This window comes from Kwoniella shandongensis, chromosome 3, assembly GCF_008629635.2.
Source record: "Kwoniella shandongensis chromosome 3, complete sequence".
NCBI classification, from domain to species: domain Eukaryota; kingdom Fungi; phylum Basidiomycota; class Tremellomycetes; order Tremellales; family Cryptococcaceae; genus Kwoniella; species Kwoniella shandongensis.
The window spans coordinates 1-18,333 of NC_089289.1; the positions used below are offsets into that span (position 1 = coordinate 1).

Genomic DNA, 18,333 nt, shown 5'->3' on the forward strand with positions numbered 1-18,333 from the left:
AACCCCCTAACCCCTAACCCCCTAACCCCTAACCCCCTAACCCCCTAACCCCTAACCCCCTAACCCCTAACCCCCTAACCCCCTAACCCCCTACCCCTAACCCCTAACCCCTAACCCCCTAACCCCCTAACCCCTAACCCCCTAACCCCGATACGCATGGCATGGTTTGTAGCACATACTCTGTCACGATATATTCACAATGATCTATGCATAGGTCTCGCCAAAACAGACGGGTAAACACCATCTATCTAAACCTCACGATCGGACAATCTATCGAGCCGCTCTTGCGTGACTTGGAAGCAATCCGGGAGGTTTACGTCCGACCACTTGCTACCTCTGACCATCTTCGCCAGTGCCGGAGAGCATGTGAAAATCCGAGCCTGTTGATATCAGCGCAGTCGAAAGTACCGCATACTTACCATGCCATGCCCGGTGTGTCCGCATGACATCCACTGGCCTTCCTTACCCGGCACCGCTCCGACAAAGGGTACCTCGTCGACGCTCTGGATGTCAGCTCCAGTACTGGTGAATTTACTCACCATCCCCAAGATCCCACTCCACGCGTAGTCGTACCGCGGTGAAGCACCGAGCTTCTGCTCGTCCCTGCGTGAATTAGCTAAATCACTCGTGAACGAGACTCACCATCGGAACCCATTCGTGCCAAGCTCCCGTACTGCATCTGTGACCGGCTTGAAGTTGATCAAGCTGTCGTCGACCTGCCGTTTGTGGTCCCTCGCGACGTATTCTTCCAGTTTGTGGATGTTTGGCGACGTTCCTCCAAACAAGATTACACCATCCGATGTACTACGAGGGTTGATCGAGTACATGCCTTTGGTGGATATCACGGCGTACGAGTTCTGCAGAGCAAAGCTGCCAGAGAAAGACGCTGGTGGGACGACGCGATCGCACATGTGTGGTGTGGGGATGATAACGGATCGGGTCTCGGGAAGAAGTGTCCCGGCAAATCCGTTGGTAGCGTGAATGACGGTTGGCGTGCTGATGGATCCTCTCTCGGTACGAACGACCCATTGGTTCGCGCTCCCTTCGACTGATGTAGCAGGAGTCCATGTCTGAAGGTTCAGACCGAGACCTATGCATCTCTGTACAATGTGCGCAACTGCATGTCAGCTAGCGGCATCGACGTCAACTCACCAAGCTTGAACGGATGCAGAGTCGACGCGTTCCAAGCGTAGACTGCTTTCGCACCGTGTATCCGTGAGATCTAGTAATCAGCGTATGTCTCGATGTGGAGCTCACCTTTTCCGCTTCGTTTGGATCAAGAGTGACGTCTATTGGTGAGACATTTCCCCCGGCAGCCTTGAATGCTTCAAAGTTCACCGCCGCTGCGCGCACTGATTCGTCATCCATCAACACGTCGAGCTGTGGTTTGTCAGCGGCGAGCTCAACAAAGTCAGCACTCACTGTCTTCCCCACCCAAACATCACAATCGACTTTTTCCTTCGTAATGTAATCGACCAACGCTTCCCACGTCTGTCGCTCGTTCTCGAGAATCTGTATGGCTTCAGCGTTGCTGTTCTAGCATCACCCACCTTCATCGCTTGTGTCACTCCAACCCTCTCGGCGTATCTGCAAAAGCCCCTCCATACGTCCGGCTTGCAATGTCCAGCATTCTTTCCCGTCGCGCCTGAACAGAGTTCTCTCGCTTCAAGCATGACTATTGACCGAGGAGGATTGGCATCTTGTAATAACGACAACGCAGCGACCGCACCAGAGATCTGTAGGTCAATTAGCTTGGCTTGGCTTGAGGTAGAAAGAACACTTACACCAGATCCGATGACGACAACGTCTGCACCGGTGGGCAAATCTGCCGTCGATCGGTGGTTCAGCAACGGGTTGGCCCTCGTCGTTTGCTGCCAATGCGAGAGACCCATCCCTCGCTGCAACGGGAACCCTGCTGCGCTCTTCTCATCCGAGGACACCGCTACGCGGGCCATAGCTGTGTGTAGACCATCCTCCTTTATGTGCATGGCGGTTGTTGTTTTTGTGAACGAAGACTGAAGAGCAATAAGCAAAACATAACAACGTCGGATAACGTCTTATCAACCGGTCGATAGCTTGCGCAGGTGCCCGAGGATACCGCGGTAGCGAGCCGAGCTAACCATATGACGCATGACTCAGTGATCGTATGCACCCCCTACGCAATCAAGTTGAAGAGGTACAGTGAGATGAAGGGTTGAGACAACATCTGCGATTGGAGCGGTTCGAGCGGTTAGAGTGGTTATTTTCGCTTCCATCGGCTAATTCAGGGACTCGAGATCCTCATTCTTCTTTCAACCCGAGATAAGACTGTTCGGGTTGATAGATGGATTACCCATATAACACCATCCACAGTTAGCAGGATGGGACACTTCTTGGCCCCCTCATCATCTCATACACGCAATGAACGTCGATTCTCCCAACATAGTGAACGAGAACAACTCAAGCAAGGGAGATCTCACTTACGATGCGGTTGCACCCGTTGGTGATGTATCACCCATCACCTCGAACGCTCATCGGTGAGTACCACCCAGCATGCATGGTGAAGCTACGCTGACACGTGTGCAGAGGTCTTCGGATGCGACACTTGCAACTCATCGCCATCTCCGGTGCGATCGGTTCCTCCATCTTCGTCTCTATTGGTGGCCCGCTCACTGAGGGGCCGCTTGCGTTATTAATCGGTGTTTCCATTTGGTCGACGGTGATCTGGGTGAGATTGTCCGACTTTTACCCTCGCGATGAATCTGATCACTCATGTCTTTTGCAGGCTGTCAGCAACTTCTTGGTAGAACTGAGCACTCTTTTGCCGGTAGATGGAGGTTTCGTGACCTATGCTACCCGTTTTCTCGACCCAGCATTGGGCTTCGCTCTCGGTTGTGGGTTGTTTGATTCTACGATGTGATCTGTGCATCACTGACCCCGCCCAGGGAACTACTTCATCACCCAAGTCGCACTCATCTGCAACGAGCTGACAGGTAAGTATCTCCCTCGCTCGCTGCGTGACTATCACTAATGCAGAGCGCAGCATTCAACGTTCTCGTGGAGTACTGGGCACCGGACTTGAACCCCGCTGTCTGTATTTCGGCAGGATTGGCTGGATTGCTCGCCGTACAGGTGGTCAATGTGAGAGTATACGGAGAGACAGGTGAGTTCACACGACACGTCCTTTATCGTACACTAATCGTCTTCCATGTCGCAGAGTTCTGGATCAGTATCTTCAAAATCTTCATGATAATCGGCGCCTTCCTCTTCACCTTCATCACCATGCTGGGCGGCAACCCATTGCATGACCGATATGGTTTCCGGTGTGTCATATCGCTCATCCATGACGAGGACCTCCGCTGATCCGTTCACCTCCTTAGCTTCTGGCGTGACCCCGGACTTTTCGCAGGCGAGACAGCCAAGGATCGAGCTTATGGGGTCTGGCATGCTCTACAGTGGGGTGCTTATGGAATTGTAAGTTGACCAGCTGAGGTATGGCGCTGATCGCACTCCAGGTTGGTCCCGACTACATCGCATTGGTCGCCGGTGAGACAAAAGACCCCCGGCGCGTCCTGCCGAAAGCCTACCGATCAACGATCTACCGTATCTTGGCTTTCTATGTCGGAGGTGCATTGGCTGCGGGCATCAACGCGCCATACAACGATCCTGACTTGTTGGGAGCGTCCAAGACAACCAGATCGCCAGTGGGTTTGGAAGGTGCACCGCTCGTGCCGCACAAAGCTGACTGTCCTCCTAGTATGTCATCAATATGACTCGTTTGGGTATTCCAATCCTCCCATCGATCCTGACAGCGGGTCTGCTCCTCGCCCTCTTCTCTTCGGCGTCATCGATGGCTTTCGCTGCGAGTCGAACGCTGTACAGTCTAGGTCTTCAACATCAAGCGCCTAGATTTGTCACTAGAACCAACAAATACGGTCTTCCATATGTGTGCGTGCTTATCACACTGAGCTTGTCCTGTCTGTCATATCTAGCCGTGTCCAGTGGTACAAGTACAGGTAGGTTCGATGTACCGGTTGTGGAACCGGAAGCTGACATTTGGCGAAGTTTTGAGCTGGTTGATCAACCTTACAACAGCGACCCAATTGGTCACATGGATTGTCATTGCAGCGTGAGTGTCAGATCAATTCCAACCGAGAGAGCATCAAAGTAACGTCGTCTCTTAGTACCTTCCTCCGATTCCGGATCGGCATGAAGGCTCAAGGTCTTGGTTTGGACTGGCTACCCGCTAGAGGCCTGTTCCCCCGAGCGTGTGCGTGGTATACTCTGGTCTGGTCGATATTTGCGCTCGTCTTCAGGTGAGCGAGCTCTCTAGTATGGTGATCGTTATTGAGCTAAATCATTTTCGTAGTGGCTATTCCTTCTTCGGACCGGGAGAGTTCGATGTTCCCGACTTTCTCTTCACATACGGAGCCGTTTTCATCTTCATCGCATGTTTTATCGGTTGGAAAATCAAAGGCATTCGGCATTCAAGACAACTATTCGGCATCCCACCTACCGAGATGGACTTCCAAACTGGTTTGGCCGAGATTGAGGCGTTGACTTACGCCGCCGAGGAGAAGCGAGTAGGGCAACCGCGTTCGAGATTGCAAAGGCTCAACGACAAAGTCTTCTAGCTTGTGTTGCTCGGCCTGTTTCCAACCAATGTATCACGTAGTTACTATTACAATAACATGTCCTCGATGAAGAGCGTAAGCACAATTAAAGGGGTACAAACATCATGAAGTAAATTACACCTGAACCCAACTATAATAACAATGCCGTTCCGAGATAACGATGCCAATTTGTGTCCGAATCAGTTGCGCCGTTGTCACGGTCTTTGTAGATCTATATATATCCCTTGGATTAGCTCATTCCACTCACTCTCACTATCAGCACACTGACCTGCTCAACAACCCTAATCGCCTCCTCGACATCATAGCAGTATGTGACTGTCGATCTCAAGCACGTAATCGTCTTCAATGCGAGCGCGGATCCAGCGGTATCTAACATGACCGAGCCTGTGATTGTACATGAGCGTTGTCCGAGCTCAGGCCTTTCTTCACTTGCCGAATATGATCTTTGGCACGAGTAAGCTCATTACAAAGCCTTCAGCATTATCCAATACCCGAAGACCAACCAAAGCCGAGGATTGGACAGATGGGTGCGAGTGTGGGTATTGGAGCAACTGCACGTATATCGTGACCTAGAAATCATTCATAAGCGCCCGAACGAAGGAGACACTTTGTCACATACCCTTATCACGTGAATCATGACGATGTTGCCCACCTCAACCCGAGTGAGCTCTTTGGATTGATCGATGCCAGATTCCCAGATAACCAACTCGAGCAGAATGTCTCTAACTTTGGTATCGTGAATGGCGGTGTGTTCTCGACTAGAGAGACTGACGAGTATATCGCGCTCGTACACAAGCATATTGACACGGTTGGCCTTGAAGTAATCAGTGACCAAAACTACTCCAGATGACTTACCAGTTCGAGCAATCCACGATCCAGACCATATGCGTAGTGAAAGTCGTTCATAGCGCCGCGGCCATTGTTTGGAGCGTAATCGAACCTTTATAACAGCTCAGCTCTTACTCGAACGAAGAGAAGCCCACTCACCACCAAGGCTGGAAGGGCTCAACTAGTAAACGAGGTCGTATTCCTGTACTGAGGCATACGACGGTATCGACGAAAGCCAAGTCTTCCAGGGATGCTCGGATCTTGGTCAACGCCTCATCCGATGTTTGTTTGGCCATTTCTAACATCCTCTCAGGACCCCCTTTCATCCGGATTATTCCCAACGCGATGTCAAAGGCGTCTTTCCAATGGGTCCCACCCAGCATACTTTGGGAGATCAGGGAGCTGACCAGGCTCTCCAAAACATAGATCACAGCGTGATCAGAAAGGCTGTCGTCGTCGGACAGCTTCACCACCATTGCGGTACGACTCATCTCTATCGCCGAGTTTGAGAAGTGCGTTGCGATATCTTTCAAGCGCTTAATCGTATTGGACGTAGGAGTAAATGGAGGCATCGGTGGCTTCCCGCGCTTTCCAACCGGTTGAGACGATATGAGGCCTTTCCCCTGTTGAGAGAAGATCGCAGAACGATGCACAGCCGCAACTGCCAGTAAGGAGAGTAGCAGCGAGTCTGAGACGATTGAGGAACCTCGGGGGTTCTTGACATGGTGCGCGACGTCGAAAAATCGGATAGGTTTGTCAACCTGCGGTATCGCACACATGCCGATGGTACCTGCCATGGCTGTGAGTAGAACGCTAGATTCACAGGAGTATGAAGACATACCGAAGCACATGAAGTGGCTCATCTGGGTCTTGTTAGCTGTTGCTATCTGGACTCCAACGGGAGGTGCTTACCAACTCTCTCTCATCCTTATCAGGGTATATCCACGCCAGCAGATCCATCGGAGGTAGCTCGAGCGGTAACATCGGGCACGACGATGTCAGTCTGGTTAATTCCTCGATCGTTCCTAGAGCATCGTCTTGCACATCTGGGGGTACGGTATGCGTATACGCAAACGATGATTGAAAGCCATGATAGGTGTTTCTCGTGATGTGTTGGGGGTATTCGCACTGCATCGAGTTAGACGTCCTGTCCGACTGAGGGCGACCTTCGCTCACCACAAGGCCTTGACGAGCACACCGTTTGCATGTCGGTTTTCCCTCATCGCACCTGGTCGTATATCAGCGGGGATCCATCACAAGCGACTCACTTATGCTTGGCTTTCCTGCACACAAAACAGCCTGTCTCGTACCATCAACATCGACATCGCATCTGCATTTGGGATTGAATGCATACCTGTTCTCGTTCTTGTGAGCTTCGCCGTACGCTTCCTCCCTCTGCTAGGACCGGCCTCCATGTCGGTGTTCTCGAGCAATTGTCGTATACTGAAGGTACAACCTTATCGATCCAATGTGAAGGAAAGAACAACAACATTAGTGACGTTAAGTCGAGGTTGTTTCAACGCCCGAGTCGTATTTGATCCCGCCCAGTCCAGTGGAGTAAGCATAAAATTAGATTCCTGATTCTGGCCTCAACATCGGGGCCACATCGTGGTCTTGCCTATTGGACCATCAGAGTGGACCATCTGAGATCGGTCCAGTGCAAGGCAGACCTCGAGTAGTCCCGTCAGTGAGATTCACCGCCCAGCAAGAGATGTGTTTTGATAGCAAGACGACGAATGGACAACGTGTAAGGAACAGGCAAAATCGGTCGGGGTATCGTATATTACGCTCGGCAGCCGTCTATGCAATCACGATGACGGAGGTGACCATGACAATGCATGGTGGTGTCAAGCTATGAACTCATAGCACTATGTCCTCCGCAATTCTGATTGCTGGTGAGTTCAGCATACGACTTTGAGGCTGCGCGCCTGGTTCCCATCCACCCTTCGTTCATCCAGGCATCCAGTCAAATCCTCATTGGGTAATCAGAAGATAAGGGTTCATCACGTAGCTATCCCGAAAAACCGCTGCACTCGGGCGAATCACCTCGCTACATCTCTCCGCTACACTGCTTACGTCAAGACAATCCCCGAACATTGATAACAGAGAAGAGAATAGCCGCTACCATGCACTTCAAATCTATCTCCTCAGTCTCTTATCTGTTCACTGTTCGAGACCATCCGATCGACGATGCTACATAAAGCCAACAAATTTTGGCACTAATGCAGTTCGCATATTTCAGGAATCACCAACGATCGATTTCACAATAAGTTGCGATGTCATACGACAAGGAGAAAGAACAGATCCAAGACTCGGTCTTACCGATCTCGCATTTGGATGGCGATCACGAAGCAACCAACGAGGACAAGGGATTTCATCGTAGTCTGGTGAGTGAGGTACAATGCGCATGGATCAGAAAGTGAGACTGACGACTTGTCTTAGACTTCTCGACATGGTGAGTCGATCGGTTTGTAGTAGGATACACATGACTAACATCGCAATAGTTGGAATCATCGCTCTCGCCGTGAGTACCGCGGTATCCGAGTGAATAAACGTACTGACTGACCCATTCAGAGTTCTATCGGTACTGGTCTCTTCCTCGGATCCGGATCCGCTTTGAAAAACGCCGGACCGCTGGGTGAGCTCGTCGACCGCAGTTTCGACGACCGCTGATCGTATCCCCGTAGGTATCCTCCTTGGATATGCCGCTGTGGGTCTACTCACATGCGCCATTGCGCTCATGACCGCGGAGATGGCAGCTTTCATTCCCAGAGCAGGAGGGTGAGTGGCAGGTGCCGCAGGTACCATCGAGCTACATCCAACTAAAGACCTGTCTTAGAACCACCCGTCACGTTTACATGTTTGTTGACCGAGCGTGAGTTGGTGACGTTTGAGGAACATGTCGTAGTCGCTCACACCCGTCCAGACTTGGTATTGCCAACGGTTGGAACTTTGCGTACTCTAGTGAGGATCGATTTCGAAACCATTGCATTAACGCCTGCTGACGGCCGCACAGTGGCAATTACTGCTCCTGCTGAGCTCACTGCGGCTAGCTCCCTCATTGCGTGTAGGTTCAACCAGGACGTGTATAACCCTTCCAGTTCCTGACCATGTACGCGCAGTCTGGCGACCGGATCTCAATCTCGCAATCTTCATCTCTGTGTTCATGGTCATCATCATTGCTTTCAACTTCTCGTCCGTAAGAGTGTATGGCGAAACTGAGTTCGTCTTCGGTGTGCTCAAGATCCTGTTGATCGTTGGCTTGATCCGTACGTGCTACCCTTCGACATATTTCGTTGCGTCTTACTGATCGGGTCCTGCACAGTGGCCGGACTCATCGTCGATTGGGGAGGGAGTCCTTCTGGAGAGGTGCGTTGAATTCGATTGACTCATGACTCTTGCTCATACTCGTCATCAGTTTATTGGTGGAAAGCACTGGCGTGAAGGCGCCATCAAAGAGTACATCAAAACCGGATCCGCTGGCCGGTTCTTGGCTTTCTGGTCTACTCTCACCAACGCGGCCTTTGCACTTATCAACATCCAAATCGTGGCTACTGCGGGTGCGGAAGTACAGAACCCTCGAAAGGCTATCCCTACGGCCTTGAAGCGAGTCTTTATTCGAATCATTGTATTCGTGAGTACATGGAGAGCTCACTACGTCAATCGCCCGCTGAACAGCTTCCCTCTCCAGTACCTCGCATCCCTGTTGGTTGTCGGACTCATCCTCTCATCCAACGACCCACGAATTGGACTTGCTAGTGGTACCAGCGGCTCGCCGTTCGTTCTCGCTTTTGAGTCAGCCGGAATCAAGTGAGTCGTCTGTATATACAGTCAAGACCAGGCCGCTGAGAGTGCAAGCAGAGCCCTCCCTTCGATCATCAACGCCATCGTCATTGTGAGTCGCGTCTGATCTCTGAAACACCCTTGTGCTAAACTCCACCAGACAAGCGCATTCTCGTCGGGTAACGGATGTGTCTTCCTGGCATCACGAACGATTGTCGGTCTGGCGCATGACGGCGCTGCTCCCAAGTTGTTCTTGAAGACAAACCGATGGGGATCTCCTTACTGGGCAGTTGCGTTGTCCTGCATCTTCATGCCGCTTGCCTATCTGGAGTGCAGCACGTCCAACACCCCGGCCCTTGTCTTCAACTGGTTTGTCAATGTGAGTGATTTTGACTGCACAGCCGTGTCTAGTCTGACCGGCGGTCACAGCTCGTTTCCGTCGCTGGACTCATGGCATGGTTCATCATTGCGATCACCTTCTTACGCTTCCAATGGGCATTGAAGCGACTTGGTGTAGATCGAAGCGGTGAGTACTTCTCGACAAGGTGCCCTCACTTCGGCACTGACGTACACTTCTACCCTCAGAACTTCCATACCGTGCTCCTATGCCCGTCTTCCTTGGTTGGTTCTCCACCATCTTCTCTTTCCTCATCATCTTCTTTTCTGGGTACACCGTGTTCCTCAAGGGTAACTTCACCGCTTCCGGTTTCCTTTCCAACTACGTGAGTTGATCCATAACAACTGCCGATTGTCATGGACTGATCACGGAACGACTGCAGATCAACGCGTTCGTCCTCATTGGGTTGTATATTGTCCTCAAGTTCACGATCAAGTCGCCGTTTATCAAGCCTGAAGATATGGGCATCGTAGAAGAGCTAGAGGTTATCCGCCAAGAGCGCGAGGAGGAATCAGGGGCTGGGAAGTTGTCTATCTGGCGAAGAATTGTAGATAAGGTTGTTAACTAAATGTTCTGATATGCGAATTGGTTGTCTAACGTTGGGTTGTGGTCACCACGGGATCTAGTCAATCCCTCCACTTTGTAACAGCACTGCGTGCTATTCAATCCAGCTTATCGGCGGTCCCGTTTGTTATTGTTGTCGCTACATCCCATGGCAAAGTGCATTTAATGCACAACCCGAAATCCCACAGCCCGGCATGCCGCAGAGCTTAAGACCAGTAAATGGTCCACTTCCGTGTTCGGTCTGTGATCATGGTGGCGGGGCAGCCTTTCCGCCCTCCCACAAGCTCCGGTTCGATGTTTCCGTTCCACCGGGAACCCCTTTCCGGCGGGTCTATCGTCGTCGACCGGTGATATCACAAAAGACTATAGATTTCAACAGTCAACTCCTCTTGGTATCGACAAACTCCTAATCCAGTCCACATCATCATGCCTATCGCGGTCAATGACAAGGTCAAGATCTGTATCGATCGGGGAGGAACATTCTGCGTGAGTGATGGTGTAGGAGCTGTAGTCAAGGTCAGAGCTGATTTGAAGCAGGATGTCATTGCTTTGAGCGAGAGCAAGGGTGATCATTTGGTCAAGCTGCTGAGTGTAGACCCGGACAAGTGAGTGATTTGGTGACAATGTTGTCGAAGGTACCTGACCAACTGAGTAGCTATGCGGATGCGCCGACTGAAGGTGTTCGACGAGTTCTGGAATGGTTCACGGGGGAAAAGATCCCAAGGAATGTTCCCATAGACACGTCTCGCATCGAGTACCTCCGAATGGGTACGACAGTTGCTACCAACGCACTTCTCGAGCGCAAGGGAGAACGATGTGCCCTCCTGATTGTGAGTGACGATGTCGACCAACAACCCTGACGAGCTCTTAGAACAAAGGTCACGCCGACGCGCTCGAGATTGCGTTCCAAACTCGACCTTTCCTCTTCCAACTGGCAGTAAAGAAGGTAAGTAGTTGTGATACCTCTGTAAGATACCTGCTGATATCTCCTAGCCCGATGTCCTGTACTCGAAAGTGGTAGAAATCGACGAGCGAATGATCCCCGTTTGGCACGAGTTTTTGGAGGAGGGTAAAACCGTCGCGGACAACGGCGATAGGTTGATCAAGACTAGCAGTGGGGTCACTGTAAGAGAGTTGAAGCCATTAGGTGAGTGCGGGCATGAAGTATCTATCCTCATTTCTGCGTGCTGACCAGTCTCAAGACATCGGAGAGGTCACTGCTTCTCTCAAATCCTTGTACGAAGAAGGGTACCGATCACTCGCAATCGTTCTCGCACACTCCTACCTCTACTCAGACGACGAGCAACGTATCGCTGAGCTCGCGAGAAATATGGGCTTCGACAACGTCAGTGTATCATCGGACATCGAGGCCAAGATCGGTTTCATAGCTCGAGGACAGTCCACCACCGCCGATGCCTACCTCACTCCCGAAGTCAAGAGATACCTGCAAGGCTTCGCGAAGGGATTCGCCAATAAGCTGGAGGATGCTCAATGTCGAGTCTCATTCATGCAGTCGGATGGAGCACTGGCGGACTTCAAGAAGTTCTCAGGTCTGAGAGCCATCTTGTGTGAGTGTCATAACGACGCGATCAATCGTGCATAGCTGATATTGTCGCAGCGGGGCCTGCTGGTGGTGTTGTCGGGTTCGCTCGAACATCTTATGACCCTCTAGAGGGATCGCCAGTTGTCGGCTTTGACATGGGAGGTACTGTGAGTGCATTGCTTATCGTTGAGGCCTGTTAAGTATCACTTGCCTGACGATTCCCAGTCAACCGATGTTTCTCGTTACAGCGGCTCCTACGAGCATGTGTTCGAGACCACAACCGCCGGGGTCTCCATCCAGGTCCCGCAGCTCGACATCAACACCGTGGCCGCAGGTGGTGGTTCTATCCTCACTTACCGCAATCAGATCTTCAACGTCGGACCCGAGTCCGCTGGTGCTCACCCTGGACCTGCTTGTTACCGAAAGGGAGGTCCCCTTACCGTCACCGATGCCAACTTGTTCCTTGGTCGTTTGCACATCGACTCGTTCCCCAAAAGTGAGTCATTGAATGAGCATAGAAACCGGACGTGCTGTCTGACACCTTCCAGTCTTTGGACCAACTGAGGATATGCCTCTCGATTACGATATCGTACGAGAAAAGTTCGAAGCATTGACCAAGTCAATCAACGAGGAGACTGGCTCTTCTCTCACCCCAGCCCAGGTCGCTTCCGGCTTCATCACGGTCGCCGATTCTTCTATGGCTCGTCCGATAAGAGCCTTGACCGAGCAGAGAGGTTTCCGCACAAGCGCTCACAATTTGAGTTGCTTCGGTGGTGCTGGCGGTCAACACGCCACTTCTCTTGCCGCCATGCTTGGAATGCACTTTGTCATCGTCCACAAGTAAGTCTGGCTTCCACGGATTTCGCTGACCGGTTAGATATTCCTCCATCCTCTCAGCGTACGGAATGGCCCTTGCAGATATCGCTGTCGATGTCTCTGAGCCTTTCGTCCGGGAGCTGTCCCAATCGGCCTTGGAAACTGTTGAGGGTCGATTTGATGGTCTCAAGACCCGTGCTTTGGAGAAGCTGGCAGAGCAAGGTGTTGCCTCGGAGACTGCTTCTTATGACTGCTACCTCAACCTGCAATACCAAGGCTCCGATACCACTCTTATGATCGTCCGACCGGAAGACGGCGACTTCGCCAAAGCGTTCATCGAGGAGCACAAGCGAGAATTCGCTTTCACCCTGGAAGCACCAATCATGGTTGCGGGAGTTCGTGTGCGAGCTACATCCAAGTCCAAGTCTGACGACCTCAGCGAGACCTCCCCTTACATGGAGGAGTTAAAGCAGCTCGACGCCAGTGGGATCGTACCTTCCGCTCCGAAATCCTTTGCAACCAATTCGGTTTACTTCGAGGAAGTCGGCAGATTCACGGATGTTCCCTTGTACAGGTTACACGACCTCACTCCGGGCATGAAGGTCCCGGGTCCTGCAATTATTCTTGACAACACACAAACAATCGTTCTGCATCCTCAGAACACTGCACGCATCCTCAAGTCGCACGTCTTGTAAGTCGGTCGATATTACCACGCCACTTGTGTCTACGAGGACGACACGCTGACAACAACACAGTATTGATGTCGGTCTTGGTCCTCGAAAAGCTATCGACCTCCAATCAGTCGACCCTATCCAGCTCTCCATCTTCAGTCATCGATTTATGGGTATTGCCGAGCAAATGTGTCGAGCTCTTCAAAAGACTGCCGTTTCCGTTTCTATCAAAGAGCGATTAGAGTGAGTGCATCGCAATCCGAACGACGCTTACAATACAGCTTCTCTTGTGCCCTATTCGACGCCAATGGTGAACTCGTGGCCAACGCGCCCAACGTGCCTGCGCATCTCGGCTCGATGCAATACGCAGTCATATACCAAGCGAACAGACGTAAGGGCGAGCTCCGACCAGGCGACATGCTTGTGTCAAACACCCCCGAAGCCGGCGGTGGTCATTTGCCGGACATCACTGTGAGTACCTCGTGTGGGTCCGTAAACATACCGTTGATGACAGACGGCGTAGTGCATTCAACCGGTCTTTGGCGATGACGGCAAGGACATTGTTTTCTGGGTTGCTGCTAGAGGCCATCATACCGATATCGGCGGTCTCGGCGGCAACTCTCACCATCCTAATCAGACCGTTCGTCAAGAGGAAGGTGTGGCTTTCGAGTCTACATTCGTCATCCGAGATGGTGTCTTCAACGAGAAGGAAATCACCGAGATCTTCATGAAGGCGGGTGATTATCCCGGATGCAAACCCACCAAGCGTCTCGATCACAACCTTTCCGATCTCAAGGCCCAATGTTCCGCTTGTACCATTGGAACATCTCAACTGCACGATCTCTTTGATGAATATGGCAAGGATGTTGTTCACTTCTACATGAAGGGTAGGTTCCCATCTTAGTCCAATAGGGCTGACTTTTCCATAGCTATCCGTGACAACGCCGAGGCATGCACGCGTGACGCTCTGAAGCAATACGCTGGCAAGACTTACTCGGCAACCGACTACTTTGATGATGGGACTGTCGTCAAACTCAAAATCGACATCAGCGAGGATGGCACCGGTACCTTCGACTTTACAGGCACTGGTCCTGAAGTTCTTGCAAACTTCAATGCTCCTGAAGCGATCACTCGGTCCGGTCTTCTTTACTGCTTGAGGACTATGTCGGGCACCGATATACCGATGAATGCCGGTGTCTTGGCGCCGCTGAACATTGTCATTCCCAAGGGTTCTGTTTTGTCAGCTTCCGAAGATGCTGCCGTCTCCCAAGGGTGAGTCGAAGGTGACTGAATGCAAGATTTTCCGCTGACATCACGCCTAGTAATGGAGAAGTTGCACAACGTGTCGCCGACATTGTCTTCACCGCCTTCAACGTCATGTCTGGATCTCACGGTTCAATGAACGGCACACACTTGATGTATAAGAAGTGGACTTGGGCTGAGACCAGTGAGTATTCTGACATCGTCAGCGGCTGGACATCATGTCGATAATGGTACCTTCCTCACTCAGCTTGCGGTGGTGCTTCTGCCGGTCCTACGTGGGACGGACAATCTGCCGTCCATACCAACATGACCAACACGCGTATCGGTGACCTCGAACTCCTCGAGACCCGATTCCCTGCCATCCTCCGCGAGTTCAGTATCCGTCGAGGTACCGGTGGTGCGGGCAAACATCGAGGTGGTGATGGTATCCGACGAGTATACGAATCGCTCGTACCCATGGAAGCGAGTCATGATGGTCAACGACGAGTCATCGCACCCCACGGTTCTGAAGGCGGTCTGGAAGGAGAACGAGGAGCATCTTACTTGAAGAAGAGAACAAGACAGGGCGGATTCAGGATTGTCAAACTGAAACCTGCTGCTCAAGTCGAGTGAGTGGCTTGCGCCCATACTGCTTCCCAGGTTCTGCAAGCTGATCATACTTCAATCAGAATGTTACCTGGAGAACAACTCATCGTGCATACCGCTGGTGCAGGTGGCTGGGGTGTCCCAGAGGGTCTCGAGGCTGCCGAGCCCGCCCAGCCAACTGTCGGTCCAAAGGCTGGGAGCCGACCTCCTCCTTTCACAAGAGCGAACGGCAGTGTGTCACAGTGGGGTCAAGCGCAGGCCGAGTGTGATTAGATCGATGATTGAACAATCTGTACTACCACTGAATTATGCATCATATTTTTCGGTTATGATGTGATCGTGGGTTTCAATCGACCTACTGCACCGACACATCGATTGGTCGAGGTCTGTGAATGGCGTTCATCGATTACTTGAGAGATTTGTTATACGAGTGCATCCCTGGGATACGTGTCTTGAGTGCCCTTGTTCTTGCGGGCAACTGGACATCAATCCTCTGTTATTGATATTTGGGAGAGTAAGTTTTAGAGCTATTCATTCCCAGACAAGCACTACAAGAATTAGCGCTGAAGCATAGCATCAAATGCTCTGCAGCCGCGCGCGCTACTGTATATCCTGCGACATTTTAACCCTCTTGCAAGGTGAAATCTCATCTACAACTGTCGCACAAAAGTCCAGCAGAATCATCCCATATCCCATGTTACTAGTAGGTGTACCTGAACTTAGGGTTCTGCAAATACAGTCAGCAATCGTCACCAAGGCGTGCAGACTGAGGTGCTCCACATACCTGCTTCTCAGTAAGATCCTTCCACTCCTCGGCGACGTCCTGTTGTTGGCCCTGAGTGGATGCTCGCCAATCGGCCTCCTGCACAACCTTCTTCTTGTTGTCTCGCCAACACAGATAGCCGTAGGTGGCCATCAAGAGGAGGGACACGCAATAACCGACCATCATCACGGTGTATGCGGTAGTATAATTGGGCGCTTCGCTAGCACGGAATGATTGGGGACCAACCAAGTTTCCAACGCAATATCCTGTGATTCGATCATCAGTCATCGAACGTGCCATATGTGGTCAGGATTTGGCACTCACCAAGGTAGGATATCCCAAACACGGCAACCTTTTTGGTCGTGCCTCCGACGTTCGCATACATGATGAGCTGTCCGAAGACCATGTATGGTGCCCAGTACATGTAGACGATGTATAAGCCCGCCATTGAGCCACCGATGTTGGTTTTGGGTACCGCCTTGAGAACGATGGTTCCAGCGAGACAGACTACATGTCGTCCTCAACATTAGCACGTACAGCTAATCGATGAAAGAAACTAGAACTCACCTAGCACAGATCCCATGGCGCAGAGCAAAGGCTTTCTTGTATATTTGGCGATGGTAACCCAGATCATAGCGGCCACCCATCCGATTACTCCCTAATCAAACATGATGAGCGAGTATCCCTGCATTGAGACTGTCACACGTACAGTGGGTATGTTGAGCAACGTAGTCTGCTTGGTAGTGAAGTGCAAGCTAGATACGACGATCGAGTAGAAACCACCGAGACCACCATTGGGGATGTTGAGGCTGGGCATGACCACGTCAGATTGGTCCGATCTCCAAGCTTAGAGAACAGCCTACGTGATGGAGATGAGGAAGTAAAGCCACGTGCGAATGTCAAGCAGCGCTTCGACAACTTGGTTCCATTTGGTCTAAAGGGATCGTTAGATGGTTTGGCGTTCGATAAGAGCGCGATGATACATACAGAGTGGTTGACCATACCGGTCTGATTACCAGCGAGACGTTGAGTAGCGATAAACTTTTGACGGTCGGTCTTTGGGGCAAAGACGTCAGATACAAGCGTATGCTCTGCTAAGAGATCACTCACCAGCCACCACGCCTTGGTAGGGTTAGCGGGAAGACAGATCCAGTCGATGATACCGACGGTGACAGAAACACAGCTGTGATTGATGACGATAAGCTCAGTAGTATTAGGAAGCCTACAATGAACGTACGCGGTCATGAGATAGAGTAGTTGCCATCGCGAGAGAAGCTTTGTAGGGGTGTAGAACTGCACGGCATAGCTGAACAGGAGTCAGTTGATGATGTCTGCGCATGACTACCGGGAATGTTCACTCACGACAAGAGACCGTTGGCGACAGATGAGAACGTGTTGAACACGAGCACAGTTCTCCATCCGTGCTCTGATTTCTTCCACCACATGGAAATCTGCCCAACGTAGCGAATGAGTCACAAATTGAAGATGTCGTTAATCACTCTGGCTACTCACCACGAGACCAGCCCCGGCAGTGTTCAGGCCCTCAAACATACCAAGGATGAAACGAATGGCTTGAAGACTTCCAGCCTGCATTGAATGTCAGTGTGGCCACCACATCGATGCGGAGGCACAAGTTGCTCACATTGGTTGCACCCATGGTGGCGAATGTCATGACGCCGAAGCAGAAAACATTGATCGAGAAGATCTGAATGGTAACTGATCAATATGTGATTTTATCCCACAGACGTTCAACTGACCTTCCCGGTAGGGTACTTTTGACAGAGCCAACTTTGGGGGAAGACAGTGAGCATGGAACCGAAGAAGACTGTCGGAGAAGGTCAGTCTTCGACTATCGGTAATGCACGAGTCATTTTACGCACTGATAGAACTCGCCCATGAGTACTGCTGCCCGACGAGATGAAGATCGTCCTTCAAACCGAACGTTGCCGAGGTTCCCAAGATTACCTTGTCTGTTCCTCCGAGGAAGAGTGACAAGGTGACCAGAGGAAGAACGATTCGATCGAGCTACCGTTCAGCTAACGTCAGTCATGTATGCATGCATCGAAAGCGGGAAAATGATGGTCTAACCTTTCGAACAACGGCTTTTTCCTCCTCGGCGGTCCAAGGGGCCATCAATTGGTCGCCATCGGGACGACTCGCTAGTTCGACGAAAAAGGCAGCCGCTGCATCGTACTTGAGTATTCCATAGTCAGTATTCGGCGATCAGATTTCTCCTTTCAGATATGTCGGTGCAACTCTCACCTCGTGAGCTTGTTCTTCGTTGAGTTCTTTCGTGGCGACCACGGGCTCATCTGGGTCGTAATATACGACATTGTGCGTGGTATCGCCCTTCTCGGGGTCGTATGATTGGACCATCGTTATTGTTTGCCTCTGGTGGTGTAATCAATGTCCAGGGGAGAAATGACTGTCTGTTCTGGGCGACCATCTCATTTATCTTGCTTTATGCTCTTTATCTTCGCTTCTGGAGGATTGTTCCCGATTGGCCA

The 18,333-nt window shown here is 51.4% G+C and overlaps 7 protein-coding genes across 7 annotated transcripts; 4 read left to right on the forward strand and 3 right to left on the reverse strand.

The window, feature by feature from the left end:
- Nucleotides 1–638: 638 nt before the first annotated feature.
- CI109_101363 (uncharacterized protein) lies at nt 639–1,955 on the reverse strand (the record flags this gene model as incomplete). Its single annotated transcript, XM_065966956.1, has 6 exons — nt 639–1,090; nt 1,153–1,222; nt 1,288–1,380; nt 1,423–1,491; nt 1,551–1,736; nt 1,785–1,955. The coding sequence occupies 6 exons, from the start codon at nt 1,953–1,955 to the stop codon at nt 639–641; spliced, it is 1,041 nt and encodes a 346-aa protein (XP_065823028.1).
- Nucleotides 1,956–2,400: 445 nt separating this feature from the next.
- CI109_101364 (uncharacterized protein) lies at nt 2,401–4,613 on the forward strand (the record flags this gene model as incomplete). Its single annotated transcript, XM_032006206.1, has 12 exons — nt 2,401–2,516; nt 2,566–2,707; nt 2,765–2,873; nt 2,925–2,972; nt 3,023–3,142; nt 3,197–3,302; nt 3,360–3,453; nt 3,495–3,683; nt 3,737–3,995; nt 4,045–4,108; nt 4,164–4,295; nt 4,349–4,613. 12 exons carry the CDS (start codon nt 2,401–2,403, stop codon nt 4,611–4,613), a joined length of 1,644 nt encoding a protein of 547 aa, XP_031859419.1.
- Nucleotides 4,614–4,743: 130 nt separating this feature from the next.
- On the reverse strand, nt 4,744–6,425 carry CI109_101365 (uncharacterized protein; the record flags this gene model as incomplete). The annotated part of the gene is made up of 8 exons (XM_032006207.2): nt 4,744–4,824; nt 4,882–4,997; nt 5,047–5,182; nt 5,233–5,427; nt 5,469–5,553; nt 5,601–6,231; nt 6,283–6,304; nt 6,354–6,425. The coding sequence occupies 8 exons, from the start codon at nt 6,423–6,425 to the stop codon at nt 4,744–4,746; spliced, it is 1,338 nt and encodes a 445-aa protein (XP_031859420.2).
- A 1,292-nt stretch (nt 6,426–7,717) lies between these two features.
- Nucleotides 7,718–10,189, forward strand: CI109_101366 (uncharacterized protein; the record flags this gene model as incomplete). The annotated part of the gene is made up of 17 exons (XM_032006208.1): nt 7,718–7,828; nt 7,884–7,896; nt 7,946–7,965; nt 8,016–8,079; nt 8,129–8,222; nt 8,281–8,316; nt 8,368–8,405; nt 8,458–8,508; nt 8,564–8,710; nt 8,767–8,810; nt 8,860–9,075; nt 9,133–9,251; nt 9,303–9,336; nt 9,385–9,603; nt 9,654–9,750; nt 9,810–9,946; nt 10,004–10,189. The coding sequence occupies 17 exons, from the start codon at nt 7,718–7,720 to the stop codon at nt 10,187–10,189; spliced, it is 1,626 nt and encodes a 541-aa protein (XP_031859421.1).
- Nucleotides 10,190–10,611: 422 nt separating this feature from the next.
- Nucleotides 10,612–12,572, forward strand: CI109_101367 (uncharacterized protein; the record flags this gene model as incomplete). The annotated part of the gene is made up of 9 exons (XM_065966957.1): nt 10,612–10,671; nt 10,723–10,790; nt 10,841–11,001; nt 11,064–11,131; nt 11,179–11,332; nt 11,388–11,753; nt 11,804–11,895; nt 11,954–12,224; nt 12,277–12,572. The coding sequence occupies 9 exons, from the start codon at nt 10,612–10,614 to the stop codon at nt 12,570–12,572; spliced, it is 1,536 nt and encodes a 511-aa protein (XP_065823029.1).
- Nucleotides 12,573–12,633: 61 nt separating this feature from the next.
- On the forward strand, nt 12,634–15,336 carry CI109_101368 (uncharacterized protein; the record flags this gene model as incomplete). The annotated part of the gene is made up of 8 exons (XM_065966958.1): nt 12,634–13,235; nt 13,300–13,458; nt 13,605–13,686; nt 13,739–14,102; nt 14,145–14,487; nt 14,538–14,662; nt 14,726–15,086; nt 15,147–15,336. The coding sequence occupies 8 exons, from the start codon at nt 12,634–12,636 to the stop codon at nt 15,334–15,336; spliced, it is 2,226 nt and encodes a 741-aa protein (XP_065823030.1).
- Nucleotides 15,337–15,763: 427 nt separating this feature from the next.
- CI109_101369 (uncharacterized protein) lies at nt 15,764–18,202 on the reverse strand (the record flags this gene model as incomplete). Its single annotated transcript, XM_065966959.1, has 16 exons — nt 15,764–15,790; nt 15,848–16,092; nt 16,151–16,333; nt 16,394–16,484; nt 16,536–16,635; nt 16,690–16,760; nt 16,814–16,882; nt 16,937–17,009; nt 17,064–17,132; nt 17,189–17,277; nt 17,339–17,413; nt 17,469–17,531; nt 17,584–17,651; nt 17,707–17,851; nt 17,915–18,019; nt 18,089–18,202. The coding sequence occupies 16 exons, from the start codon at nt 18,200–18,202 to the stop codon at nt 15,764–15,766; spliced, it is 1,587 nt and encodes a 528-aa protein (XP_065823031.1).
- Between the last annotated feature and the right edge of the window lie 131 nt (nt 18,203–18,333).